Source organism: Palaemon carinicauda, chromosome 19 (assembly GCF_036898095.1).
Source record: "Palaemon carinicauda isolate YSFRI2023 chromosome 19, ASM3689809v2, whole genome shotgun sequence".
Taxonomy (NCBI): Eukaryota; Metazoa; Arthropoda; class Malacostraca; order Decapoda; family Palaemonidae; genus Palaemon; species Palaemon carinicauda.
The window spans coordinates 116,270,592-116,284,774 of record NC_090743.1 but is presented as its reverse complement, the minus strand read 5'-3'; the positions used below and the strand labels follow the sequence as shown (position 1 = coordinate 116,284,774).

The 14,183-nt window shown below is 37.4% G+C and overlaps 4 protein-coding genes across 4 annotated transcripts; all 4 read left to right on the top strand.

The window, feature by feature from the left end:
• Positions 1-571: 571 nt before the first annotated feature.
• On the top strand, positions 572-1,889 carry LOC137659250 (involucrin-like). Its single transcript, XM_068394282.1, has 2 exons — positions 572-646; positions 1,467-1,889. Exons 1-2 carry the CDS (start codon positions 572-574, stop codon positions 1,887-1,889), a joined length of 498 nt encoding a protein of 165 aa, XP_068250383.1.
• Positions 1,890-2,044: 155 nt separating this feature from the next.
• On the top strand, positions 2,045-2,566 carry LOC137659249 (involucrin-like). Its single transcript, XM_068394281.1, has one exon. It carries the CDS (start codon positions 2,045-2,047, stop codon positions 2,564-2,566), a length of 522 nt encoding a protein of 173 aa, XP_068250382.1.
• Positions 2,567-3,025: 459 nt separating this feature from the next.
• LOC137658327 (cuticle protein AMP4-like) lies at positions 3,026-4,143 on the top strand. The gene is made up of 3 exons (XM_068392998.1): positions 3,026-3,081; positions 3,452-3,657; positions 3,819-4,143. Exons 1-3 carry the CDS (start codon positions 3,073-3,075, stop codon positions 4,006-4,008), a joined length of 405 nt encoding a protein of 134 aa, XP_068249099.1. The 5' UTR covers positions 3,026-3,072; the 3' UTR covers positions 4,009-4,143.
• A 3,688-nt stretch (positions 4,144-7,831) lies between these two features.
• LOC137658761 (cuticle protein AMP4-like) lies at positions 7,832-9,172 on the top strand. Its single transcript, XM_068393791.1, has 3 exons — positions 7,832-7,952; positions 8,504-8,709; positions 8,882-9,172. The coding sequence occupies exons 1-3, from the start codon at positions 7,944-7,946 to the stop codon at positions 9,069-9,071; spliced, it is 405 nt and encodes a 134-aa protein (XP_068249892.1). The 5' UTR covers positions 7,832-7,943; the 3' UTR covers positions 9,072-9,172.
• The last annotated feature ends 5,011 nt before the right edge of the window (positions 9,173-14,183 follow it).

Sequence of the window (14,183 nt, the reverse complement as noted above, 5' to 3'; positions counted from 1 at the left end):
GCCCTTTGCGCCTATAGGCGCAGTTGGAGATGATGATGATGAAAGGAGAGATAAGTTTAGTTGAATCAACTAAGGATAATGATAATAAAAAGCCAAGGAAAGCATCATTATATTACGACAGTGCAGAATCTTCTGGAAAACTAAAACCTTCAGAGAAATCCTCTGGAAAACTAAACCTTCTAGAGGAATCTTCCGGAAAACTGAAGCCTTTAGAAGAATTAGAAAATCTAGAGCCTTGGAAGCATTAGAAAAAAAACTATAGCGTTTAGAAGAATTAGGAAGACTAAAGCCTTCAGAGGAATCCTCCGGCAAACTAAAGCCTTCAGAAGAATTAAGAAATCTAAAACCTCCAGAGGAATCTTCCGAAAAACTAAAGGCTTAGAAGAATTAGAAAATCTAGAGCCATCAGAAGTATTAGAAAAAACTAGAGCCTTTAGAAGAATTAGGAAAACTAAAGTCTTCAGAGGATTCCTCCAGAAAACTAAAGCCTTCAGAAGAATTAAGAAAACTAAAGCCTCCCGAGGAATCTTCCGGAAAACTAAAGCCTTCAGAAGAATTAGAAAAACTAGAGATGTTAGAAAAATTAGAAAATCTAGAGCCATTAAAAGTATTAGAAAAACTAGAGCCTTCAGAAGAATTAGGAAAAGTAAAGCCTTCAGAAGAATTAAAAAACTAAAGCATCCAAAGGAATCCTCCGGAAAACTAAAGCCTTCAGAAGAATTAAGAAAACTAAAGCATCTAGTGGAATCTTCCGGAAAGCTAAAACCTTCAGAGGAACCCTCCGGAAAACTAAAGCCTTCAGAGAAATCTTCCAGAAAACTAAAGCCTTCAGAAAAAATAAGAAAATTAAAGCATCTAGAGGAATCTTCCAGAAAACTAAAGCTTTCAGAGGAATCCTCTGGAAAACTAAAACCTTCAGAGGAATCTTCCGGAAAACTAAAGCCTTCAGAGAATTAAGAAAACTTAAGCATCCAGAGGAATCTTCCGGAAAACTAAAGCCTTCAGAGGAATCCTCCGGAAAATTAAAGAATTCAGAAGAATTAAGAAAACTAAAGCATCCAGAGGAATCTTCCGGAAAGCTAAAACCTTCGGAGGATTCCTCCGGAAAACTAAAGCCTTCAGAGGAATCATCTAGAAAACTAAACCCTTCGGAGGAATATTCCGGAAAACTAAAGCCTTCAGAAGAATTAAGAAAACTTTAGCATCCAGAGGAATCTTCCGGAAAGCTAAAAACTTCAGAGGAATCTTCCAGAAAACTAAAGCCCTCAGAGGAATCCTCTGGAAAACTAAAGCCTTCGGAGGAATCTTCTGGAAAACTAAAGCTTTCAGAAGAATTAAGAAAACTTAGGCATCCAGAGGAATCTTCCGGAAAACTAAAGCCTTCAGAGGAATCATCTAGAAAACTAAAACCTTCATAGGAATCCTCCGGAAAATTAAAGCCTTCAGAATAATTAAAAAAACTAAAGCATCCAGAGGAATCTTCCGGAAAGCTAAAACCTTCAGAGGAATCCTCTGGAAAACTAAAACCTTCGGAGGAATCTTCCGGAAAACTAAAGCTTTCAGAAAAATTAAGAAAACTTAAGAATCCAGAAGAATCTTCCGGAAAAATAAAGCCTTCAGAGGAATCCTCCGGAAAATTAAAGCCTTCAGAAGAATTAAGAAAACTAAAGCACCCAGAGGAATCTTCCGGAAAACTAAAGCCTTCAGAGGAATCCTCTGGAAAACTAAAGCCTTCGGAGGAATCTTCTGGAAAACTAAAGCTTTCAGAAGAATTAAGAAAACTTAGGCATCCAGAGGAATCTTCCGGAAAACTAAAGCCTTCAGAGGAATCATCTAGAAAACTAAAACCTTCAGAGGAATCCTCCGGAAAATTAAAGCCTTCAGAATAATTAAAAAACTAAAGCATCTAGAGGAATCTTCCGGAAAGCTAAAACCTTCAGAGGAATCCTATGGAAAACTAAAACCTTCGGAGGAATCTTCCGGAAAACTAAAGCTTTCAGAAAAATTAAGAAAACTTAAGAATCCAGAAGAATCTTCCGGAAAAATGAAGCCTTCAGAGGAATCCTCCGGAAAATTAAAGCCTTCAGAAGAATTAAGAAAACTAAAGCACCCAGAGGAATCTTCCGGAAAACTAAAGCCTTCAGAGGAATCCTCCGGAAAACTAAAGGGTTCAGAGGAATCTTCCGGAAAACTAAAGCTTTCAGAAGAATTAAGAAAACTAAAGCATCCAGAGAAATCCTCCGGAAAACTAAAGCCTTCAGAAGAATTAAGAAAACTAAAGCATCCAGAGAAATCTCCCGGAAACCAAAAGCCTTTAGAAGAATTAGATAAACTAAATCCTTTAGAGGAATCATCTGGAAAACTAAAGCCTTCAGAAGAATTAAGAAAACCAAAGCTTTCAGAGGAATCCTACGGAAAACTAAAGCCTTCAGAAGAATTAAGAAAACAAAAGCCTTTAGAGGAATCCTCCGGAAAACTAAAGCCTTCAGAAGAATTAAGAAAACTAAAGCATCCAGAGGAATTTCCCGGAAAACTAAAGCCTTTAGAAGAATTAGGAAAACTATAGCCGATTAGAGGAATCTTCCGAAACACTAAAGCCTTCAGAAGAATTAAGAAAACTAAAGTCTTCAGAAGAATTAAGAAAACTAAAGCCTTCAGAAGAATTAAGAAAACTAAAGCCTTCAGAAGTATTAAGAAAACTAGAGCCTTCAGAAGAATTAAGAAAACTAAAGCCTTCAGAAGAATTAAGAAAACTAAAGCCTTCAGAGGAATCCTCCGGAAAACTAAAGCCTTCAGACGAATCATCTAGAAAACTAAAGACGTCAGATAAAATGGATAAAATGAAGCTTCCAAAGGATTCTGAAAGATTCACAGGTGTTTGCGACAGGTGAGATATTTCACGGCCGAGTAAAGAGGCGTTCAAGTAGTTACCTTCAAAATCTCGGACACCAAATCTTTCGGGAGTAAAGAAGAGGAAGAAGAAAGAAAGGTGACCTGTGCTAACCTTTCACTTGATCTATATAAGCGAGCAGAAGATGCAAATCCTCACACAAACATTCAACTTCGCTCATCATGAAGACCGTAAGTTTAGATGGTCTTCGATTTAGAATTAGAGTTTAGAATGTCCTAGTTTTAGAATTATAGTTTGGTCGTTTGGGTCGTGCAGTTTATGATACGTATAGAATTTCCATGACTTGTATGTATGGAAATAACAAGAATTTTCTTTGAAAGGTTTCTTCTGATTTTTCAAATATTGATTCTTGACAGTTTTCAAGTCTTTAGTTATCAAATATGATTCTCTTTACTTGTGTAATTAGAATTCTTCCTAAGCTCTCAATTAACTTGGTTACGTTTTTTCCTGGATAATTCAAAAGAATTGCCAGACAATTCTACATATTTAGGGCTTAAAAGAATACCTAAGATTCTCATCTCTATTTCATTTTCATTTTAGGCAGTTCTTTTCGCTCTCCTTGCTCTGGCTGTTGCTGAGAAGCCCCTGGCACTGCCAGTGCCCGTGGCCATCCTCAGACAGACCCAGGTCAACCCAGACGCCCTCGGTGCCCACAGCTCCGACTTCGAAGCCGAGAATGGAATTGTCTTCCAGTTCTCTGGATCTGAGGGTCTCACTGGAGGCTCCAACATGATCGGATCTTGGAGGTAAATGAAGCATATATCTCTCTCTCTCTCTCTCTCTCTCTCTCTCTCTCTCTCTCTCTCTCTCTCTCTCTCTCTCTCTCTCTCTCTCTCTGTTGATATATAACCTTTATCACTTCTTTAAAAGATCAAAGGATATTAAGTCCTATCCTGTTTTCTTCCAGTTACCCTCAAGCCGACGGAACCTTAGCTGAGGTCTCCTTCGTGGCCAACGAGAACGGATTCCAGCCCCAGTCCTCGTTGTTGCCTGTGGCTCCAGCCTTCCCCCACCCAATCCCACAGTTCGTCCTCGACCAGATCGAATTCGCCCGTCTCGAGAAGGAGAGACAGGAACGAGAGGGAGTCAGAGCTTGAGAATGTCTTTGACCGAACCGAAATATACGAGACGAAGACAATACATTTATTCATTGTATTGCTTTTTTGTTTATCGTTGACGCCATCAATGTACTATTCATGTTTATATATTTATTCGGAGATATAAATAAAAATCTGTTGTAAACATGTATTTCATTTATTTATGATGATTCTCTTTAGAACTCATCATCCCTTTTCCTCTATTGAGTAATTAGAGTCCAGAAGTATATACCAAGTTTATCATAACCTTTTGGGAAAAGGGTCATGCTGGCATAAGGCCACCTTTATATAAAACAACAATGAATATCATGTCTATTTAATGCCATTTACCACAACTTTTTGTATTTGGCAAAATTTTGTATTTTATTGGGATAGTGACCGACCACCTCCCAAGAATATAGGCTCCTGGTGGGTAGTTGGCTGTTGTGGGTTGTAGCAAGGGTAGAGATAGGCGTAAGGATAGCAACCCGACCACAAGGTTCTGCTGAAAATTAGAAGGTCATAATTATATGCAATGAAGCGTTTAGAGACCTAAATTAATCAACCTAACTACTTCTATATACGTAAAAATATCCCCTAAAGTTTCAGAGAAATCTTAATTAATTAATCGATCTTGTTTTTTTTTTTTTTTATTTATTGGTAACGTCTCTGCCTAGTGTTTGCCAGACGGGGGTTCGAGTCCCGCTCAGACTCGTGAGTGCCTTTAGCGTCTGCAACCTTACCATCCTTGAGAGCTAAGGTTTTTTTTTGGGGGGGGGTGGGGAGGGCCGCTGTGTTTGGGGGAAGCCTATAGGTCTATCTGCTGAGTCATCAGCAGACATTGACTGTCCCTCCCTGGTCTTAGCTTGGATGGAGAGGGGACATGGGCACTTATCATATAATATATATAGTCAGTCTCTAGGCCTAGGGCATTGTCCCGCTTGTAAGGGCACTGTCACTGTCCCTTGCCTCTGCCATTCATGAGCTACCTTTAAACACTCAAATCGTTTCCGACCAGCGTTTTTATCAATAACAATGTTATAGTTTTTATCACAATTACATTCTCTTTAGCTTTGTATTCTTCACACCTGTAATTTGTTCACCTTTGAACCATCCTGTGAACTTTTCTTTTCTACCCAGACCAATGGGCATTACCGCAATGGGCATCACCCTACCCTCCACATCTACATGCCACACAAATCAACGATGAAATATGAGACAATAAATCAGCCCCATGAAGTATTGGGCCTCATTACTGCTCCACAGATAAGGTTTAATGGGTTTGCACGGCTCTCGTACAGCTGGCAGACAATAGCTTGGCTTGTGCAGTTGTTGTTCGGTTGCTCACGGATACAAGTCTCGGTCTTGTGTTTTTTGAGTTTAACTTTAAGAGAGAGAGAGAGAGAGAGAGAGAGAGAGAGAGATGTGAACTGCACACTAAATATATGAAATGGGGTCTCGGAGCGCTGCTGATGATACTGTCATGTAAGTATGCGTAGTAGTCAACGTGCATTCACAAGCAAAAGGTCATTAGCGCAATACTTGTCACTGGCTTCAACGCACTGCTGGTGGAGCAATCGCGTCTACATATGAAGCTTCGAAGAGACAAAGGGAGATGTTATAAAAAAATAGGAGATAATTCATTGTATATTTCTAATGAGTATGCGTGCATTCAGATTGTCCGGAGCTTATCTCCGGGCGGGGTCTCTTAGACTAGAATGAGCGGTGTAGTGTATTCCGTGTTGAAAATGTCATATAATAAATCAAAAGATGTTACAGAATAAATTAGAAATGGATTAACAGTAAGGAGTTTAAACTGCTCTACTTATATGATGCAATATATTCTTCTGCTTGCTCCCAATCAAGAGGCAAAGCTTCCTTTTCGATACAAAGACAGTAAAGTGAAGACTGGATAGTCGCTTAAATTTCCGTGAAAATTCTCCCTCGTTAGTAGGGCGCTTTGGCATTAGATGGCGCTGATTAGTTCGGGCTTTTCTTGACATCTGGAATCGATAAAAAAGAGCACTTGTTAAGAAATATTACGTTTGTGACTAGTACTGAATAATAGTAAATACATATGTAATTTTATTAATGCATATTTTGTAGAAAATAACAGTGCATATAGTAGTGTACTATATTGCCAAGGGATTAAATTCTATAATTAGCTGTGATACGTTATAAGGGGTTTTCACTGAATTTCAGTTGGGCGTGTTTCCAATAGATGCCGCTAATCTGAGGGCTAATGCGCAATTCTGGGCACTTCTTTCAACATAAGACGACTTTTAAGCATCACAACTACTAAATGCTTATACGATCCAATAGGAGGATTCTGTTATCAATTCATATGGAAACAAAACCTTACATAATTAATTCCTACAGATTCAATTGATAGATAATTGATCTAATGTAGTTTTACGAACCTCACCCCTATTGATCAATTCTAGAACCCATTAACTTGACTTACTCTTCGATTCAGTATCTCCACAATACAACCGATTAAGGTTTAAGAATTTAAAAGGTACTCATGAGCAGCATAAGCGAGGAACGAGTCAACATTGCTCTACAATGTCCATGTCTCTCTTTACACCCAAGTGAGGACCAGATAGGACCAGATAATAGCTGCTGAATTAGCTGGTAGACTTATTGGCCACACAACCATCCTTGTAAAATATAGCTCACAAGGATGATATTATCAAGCCTTGCGCAGCACTCGATCTAGGGACCTGGAGGCTGCAAGTCCATTACAATCATTACTTAGTGAAGGCAATGGGTTAAAATGAGGCGTGAAACGTCAGATTATGAAAACTACTTTGTTAAAGTGAATTTTTAATGTATGGATTATAATGTTATACAAATATTACTGTACATAGCGTTTGCTACTTGTGTAGCCTATGCGCTAGACGTCCCTAGTGCATAATCCTATGTTATGTTGATCCAAAGAATACATAGAAAAATGAATGGAAGTGCATTCATTTATTTTCTCTGGAGAAACATCAATGCTGCTTATTCTTGTACTAATGTCTCATGGAAGTATTTTGGTTTTCGTCATCAATCGAAAGCCTAAAATGTAAACCCTCTTTCGCTGCATGCTAAATAAGATATTTAATCGTCTCTCGTTTTAGTTTTTTATTGGAAATTGTATGGAAATTTTAGTAGAATTAGGAAACCTAAAGCCTTCAGAGGAATCCTCCGGATAGATGGGAATTTCCAGGTTTGTTCTCCCCGCCCCCCCCCCCACCCCCAACCCCCCCCCCCAAAAAAAAAATAGAATATAAACTATAATTTCTAGGGACAAACTCCCTACTCAAAGAACTGCTTCAGCCAATCAGAGGCCTCCACCATACCCTGCATTTTTATGGATCTTTCTGTCAGCTAAAAAAAAAAAAAAAAAAATCGAATTTTGACTAGGAAATATTTAGGTAACTCTACAATATACTAATTGGACTATGATAGGCTTTCATTAGATGATTATATGAATGCCATATAATATTTAATATACATATGCGAGTTAATGTTAATCAACCTCCTAAATCACGGCCACGAGTCTAGAAAAAGAAATATATAAGAAAACCAACACGAGAAACGTTGCTTGTGGAAAAATCAATATCGCATATGATTCCTAAGATGGCGAAGAATTAGATACAAGTCATGACATAAGACGACATTCTAATAAGGAGATAGTTCAGTTGCACAATTTTCCAAGATGGCGGACGAAAAGACCCAAGGGTCATGGAATGTGATGGCGTTCTAGGCTTGGAGGACACATCGTCCACAGCTGGTGTCCTGATCCAGTTAATGGAAGATGCATAAGGTCATCAATCCATCAATCTTCAGCTGAAGATTAGTTTACGGAGGCAAATAGGAGGCTGTCCCCTTAAACAACCTTTCACTTTTCGGTCGTATATAAAGTAGTTCAATGGTCTGGAATTCAACACATCCGATCGACCACTCTCAGTATGAAGACTGTAAGTCTGTCTATAAGTGGCTGTAGTTGTTACGTATATATATATATATATATATATATATATATATATATATATATATATATATATATATATGTATATATATATGTATATACATATATATGTATATATATAGATATATATGTATATATATAGATATATATATATATATATATATATATATATATATATATATATATATATATATATATGTATATAGGCTATATACACAGTATAAATGTATATGTGTACTGTATATATACAGTATATATATGTATATTGTACTCTATATATACACACATTGGTGTGTATGTTTGTGTGTAAAAGTTAAAGGTAAAAAATATTGAAGATATTAGAAACCTATATACTGTACGTCTTACTAACAAAGTCTTCCAAGTCTGTTAAATTTACTTCTATTTCATCAGATTCTGCCTCTCGTCCTTGTGGCTCTCTTAAACCTGCTAATATCATCAGGATATAAGTGAAGCCTCGAAATAAAAACCATCATGGCGGAGGTGAAAACGTCTTTAACACTTCTGATTACCTTTTTCCAGGTCTTCCTCTTCGCCTTCCTTGCTCTGGCTGTTGCCGAGAAGCCCCTGGCACTGCCAGTGCCCGTGGCCATCCTCAGACAGACCCAGGTCAACCCAGACGCCCTCGGCGCCCACAGCTCCGACTTCGAAGCCGAGAATGGAATTGTCTTCCAGTTCTCTGGATCTGAGGGTCTCACTGGAGGCTCCAACATGATCGGATCTTGGAGGTAAATGAAGCATATATTCTCTCTCTCTCTCTCTCTCTCTCTCTCTCTCTCTCTCTCTCTCTCTCTCTCTCTCTCTCTCTCTCTCTCTCTCTCTCTCTCTCTGTTGATATATAACCTTTATCACTTCTTTAAAAGATCAAAGGATATTAAGTCCTATCCTGTTTTCTTCCAGTTACCCTCAAGCCGACGGAACCTTAGCTTCAGTCTCCTTCGTGGCCAACGAGAACGGATTCCAGCCCCAGTCCTCGTTGTTGCCAGTGGCTCCAGCCTTCCCCCACCCAATCCCACATTTCGTCCTCGACCAGATCGAGTTCGCCCGTCTCGAGAAGGAGAGACAGGAACGAGAGGGAGTCAGAGCTTAAAGAGTCTCGTACAACGAAACTGATAGTTTGACACTGATTTCATATTGTATTATTTTATGTTATTTAGGGTTACGTTTTACGCCTCATATTAAATTATACGAAAATTATTTCCTTGTTTTTTTCCTCAAACATTTGTTTATTCAATGGCATCAAAGATAAAACTGAAAAATGTTTATTTGCTATGTGTTTATCACTTCTCTATTAATACATTTCCCACTGAAAACACCAAAAGCGGGAAGAAATTTTATTAAAATTAATCCCGGTAGTGTTTCTCCATCTATTTCTATACGAATTTCAAGGTTTCGAGTTCAGAAAAATTTACCATTTATTATGACCTCATATTATAGTTATAATAATAGTCTCCCGTACCAAGTAAGGGGACCCAGGTTCGAATCTTGGAATAGGTCGACCAGATAGACCTGTCATAGCATATACTTTACCTAAGCAGGGAATTAGTACCTGGTAATTAGATGATACTGTTGGTCGTAGCCGGGGTTTGAAGAGGGTGGAGAGCAAGAGATCTTATACAAAAGATTTGAAGGTTTAAAGATCGCTCATGAAAGACAGAGGCAAGGGACAGTGACATTACCCTAACGAGCAGGACATTGCCTTAGAGACTGACCATATATACATATCAGCGCCCAAGCTCCTTCTCCACCTAATCTAAGACCAAGGAAGGCCAGGCAATGGCCGCTGATGACTCAGAAGATAGACCTATATGCTCCCCCAAACCCCCCATCCTTGGCTCATAAGGATGGTGAGGTTGCAGCGACCAAAGAAAGTAGCGAGTGTGAACGGGACTAGAACCCCAGTTTAGCGTTCACCAGTCAAGGACGTTACCACATCGGCTTCTGGCGTATAAGTAGATGATAATTGGTGATTTTATAATATACTGTGTATATATATATATATATATATATATATATATATATATATATATATATATATATATATATATATATATATATATATATTTATTTATTTATTGACAGTATATATATTTGTGTATGAATATCATCATCGTCTCCAACTCCCTTTGATGCAAAGGTCCTCGGTTAGATTTCGCCAGTTGTCTGTATCTTGACCTTTTATTTCAATACGTCTTTCGTCATCTCCTACTTTGCACTTCATAGTCCTCAGCCATGTGGGTTTTCCAACTCTTCTAGTGCCTTGTGGAGCCCAGCTGGAGTGCGAAGAGCATGCCCAAACTATCTCCATCTAACCCTCATCATGATCTCATTCTCATATGGCACTCGGGTAATCTCTCTTATAGTTTCATTTCTAATCCTATCCTGCTATTTAACTCTCAATATTCTTCTGAAGGCTTTGTTCTCAAATCCACTAAATCTGTTGGAGATTGTTTCCTTGTCATACCATGACTCATTATTATTATTATTATTATTATTATTATTATTATTATTACTTGCTAATCTACAACCCTAGTTGAAAAAGCAAGATGCTATACGCCCAGGGGCCCCAACAGGGAAAATAGACCAGTGAGGAAAGGAAACAAGGAAAATTATATATTTTAGGAACAATGACATTTAAATAAATATTTCCTATGTAAACTATGAAAACTTTAACAAAACAAGAGGAAGAGAAACGAGATAGAATAGTGTGCCCGAGTGTACCCTCAAGCAAGAGAACTCTAACCCAATACAGTGGAAGACTATGGTACAGAGGCTATGGCACTACCCAAGACTAGAAACAATGGTTTGATTTTGGAGTGTCCTTCTCCTAGAAGAGCTGCTTACCATAGCTAAAGAGTCTCTTCTACCCTTACCAAGAGGAAAGTAGCCACTGGACAATTACAGTGCAGTAGTTAACCCCTTGGGTGAAGAAGAATTGTTTGGTAATCTCAGTGTTGTCAGGTGAATGAGGACAGAGGAGAATCTGTAAAGAATAGGCTAGACTATTCGGTGTATGTGTAGGCAAAGGGAAAGTGAACCGTAACTAGAGAGAAGGATTCAATGCAGTACTGTCTGGCCTGTCAAAGGACCACATAACTCTCTAGCGGTAGTATCTCAATGGGTGGCTGGTGCCTTGGCCAACCTACTACCTATAGAGTAATACCGATCTCACTAAACTGATATATAGTCTGATTTTTATATTTAATTTCAGGTGATTTAATTTTGAAATTATACTTAACCTAGTCATTGTCTGATTTGCTTTTTCCAATCTTTCACTAAACTCTAATTCTAAAGACCCTGTATTGGAAATCATAGTTCCTAAATACTTAAATGATTCTACCTCATTAATCCTTTCTCCTTCCAATGATATTTCATCTTTCATTGCATACCCTGTTCTTATGATTTCTGTCTTTCCTCTATTTATCTTTTGCCCAACCTCGTGTGATATTTCATGCATACTGGTAAGCAAGCACTGCAAATATAGTGGTTTTCTGCTAGCAAGGAAAGCATCATCAGCTTCTCTAGGTCTGCTAATTTCATATCACCAATCCAGTCCAATCCTTCTCCACCATCTCTGACTTTTCTTCACATTACAAAATCCATGAGGAGGATAAACAACAAAGGTGACAACACATTCCTTGGAGTACTCCGCTTTTCACTGGAGATTCATTTGATAAGACTCCATTAACATTAACTTTGCAATTGCTATGGTCATGATCAGACTTAATCAAATGTACATATTAAAGAGGAATTCCATGATAACGCAGGACTCTCTACAAAATTGGTCGGTGCTCACTATCAAAGATTTTTTCATTGTCCACAAATGCCATCAAAGGGGGATTTCTATATTCTACGCATTGCTGTACAACGTCTCAAAATTAAAATTTGGTTAGTGCAATTTCTACCTTTACTAAATCCTGTTTTTTCATATCTCAGCTTTTCATCAGTCTTACTCCCCAGTCTCTAGAATAAGCATACTATAAATTTTCATAACAATCGACGTAAGTTTTATGCCTCCTTTTTTTGCCATTTTCGCCAACACTCCTAGCTCCCATTCCTCAGGTTTTTGCCTCATCATGTCACATTCGACTAATAATCTTGTAAGTATTCTGGGAGTCACTTTTGGCTAATATCATCTCAGCAGTTATTCCATCGTATCCAGAGGTCTTCCATCTCTTTAGTTCTTTAAGAATAGGTTTTACATAAAAAACACTGAATTTATTCATGGGCACATCAAGGTCTTCATCAGCTTCCGGTACATCAATCAAATTATTCCCTTCATATCTCCTATTCATGAACTCACTAAAGTGCTCCATCCAAGGTTGTCTATCTTCATCTTCTGTTGCTAATATCACACCATTCTTCGTTAATTGTCTGTTCTTCATACCTTAGTCTTTAAGACTGCAAATCGATTCCTACCTTCAAATGCAAAAGTTTCTCTGTGCTCTTCGTCTAAAAGTTTTATCAAACCTAGGTATTCTATCTATCTCTCTGTTGGGTGCTTTCAGTTTTAATTTGTGTGGCAATGAGCTTCTCACATTTCTCAGAGTCCTCCTTCTATCTTGATTAATGGCAATGTGATTTATTTGATTTTTGTAATTGCTACATGGTGAAGTCCATGAAATGTGCTCCATTTTCGTTTGCAACTTCGCCAAGACCCTCGACACCCATGACATTATCCCTTGATTATTTCTTCCAACTAAGCATTGAAGTCGCCAATCACAATTTTCATATCTCTCTCTGGGATCTCATCTATTACACTCTGCAGTTCTTCATAGTATTCATCTTTCATTTCTTCAGGGGAGTCATTTGTTGGGGGCATAACAAACTTTAGTACTCATATTGCACTGCTTTGATTTGAACTTTTCAAGTAACAATCTACAATTTATAGCTCTCCACTCGGTTAATGTCTTTTCTGCTCTTTGTGTCATCATCATTCCTACCCATTCTCTTCCAACTCCATCTGATCTTCCTGACTAGATATATATATATTGCTTTGGCTTAAATTTATTAACCATATATGTATATATATATATATATATATATACATATATATATGCATGTATTTGTTCATATGTTTGTATGTATATATATATATATATATATATATATATATACATACAGTAGATGTATATATGTACACAAACACATATATACAGTATATAGATAGATAGATAGATAGATAGATTGATTGATAGATAAATATTTAAAATGTATACAATTATATATTGCCTATATATATATATATATATATATATATATATATATATATATATATATATATGTATATATATATATATATATATATATATATTAATATATATATACATATATATACACATACATTATATATGACTTACAAACGTGATAATCTAATGCTTTTTAATCTAATTTAGTTAAAGTATCCATTAGTCGACTGTGGTCGGATTCAACCAGCGTAGAAAATGTTTAGTTATCTCATCTTAAAATAATTACCTAAAACACAAATGGTAACATTCCAAAAGAGAGATTAGATACTGATTCATAGAGACGTATATATACACATGAGAATAATAAGTGATATTTAAGATTATACGAAAATATCATGGAAATAAACAGGAACTGTCACGGTAATGTAAAAAAAAAAAATCATGTATTAATAAAAAATAATATTTAAAAAATCAAAGAAAAACTTCTATTTTTATTAATCAAAAATTTATTTGAAAATTCAAAGAAAAATTTGAATTTTTAATTTATTTCATGGAAGGCGACCTCACGTGAGGTTACAATCTAGAAATCGATTCCACGAATTGACTTCAAGATGGCAATCTCCAGCAGAAATCTTCTGATGCTGTTTGCTGCATTGATGATCTTTTTAGGCTCATCTAACTCCAATTCCAATCTGTTAGTAACATCAACGACGTGAGGAAGGTGACTGGGGGCGCCAGAGAACTAGTGGAGGAGACAAGTCGCTCTTCAGAGCGTATATTCCGTACAACCTCAGGAATCCGGAGTCACTGGAGTCTCCTTGCACCGTCTCTAATGATTACGCTGACGATATCTGGATCGGAAGACGAGTCTTCATGCCGTGGCTCCACGAGTGAGAGGAGGCTGTCTGTGCATACCGACACGCTAGGGACGTCCTGCAAAAGGTGATGGAGGAAGTAGACAAATGAAATCTGTTCGTCGAGTATTCGAGGATTTTCACGAGTCTGTCCGGAGC

Coding starts and splice junctions, on each gene's coding strand:
- LOC137659250 (XM_068394282.1), top strand. CDS start 572: ATGTTAGAAAAATTAGAAAATCTAGAGCCATTAAAAGTATTAGAAAAA. Junction 647..1,466: donor CTTCAGAAGAATTAGGAAAA/GTAAAGCCTTCA, acceptor AAAAAACTAAAG/CATCCAGAGGAATCTTCCGG.
- LOC137659249 (XM_068394281.1), top strand. CDS start 2,045: ATGAAGCCTTCAGAGGAATCCTCCGGAAAATTAAAGCCTTCAGAAGAA.
- LOC137658327 (XM_068392998.1), top strand. Junction 3,658..3,818: donor AACATGATCGGATCTTGGAG/GTAAATGAAGCA, acceptor GTTTTCTTCCAG/TTACCCTCAAGCCGACGGAA.
- LOC137658761 (XM_068393791.1), top strand. Junction 8,710..8,881: donor AACATGATCGGATCTTGGAG/GTAAATGAAGCA, acceptor GTTTTCTTCCAG/TTACCCTCAAGCCGACGGAA.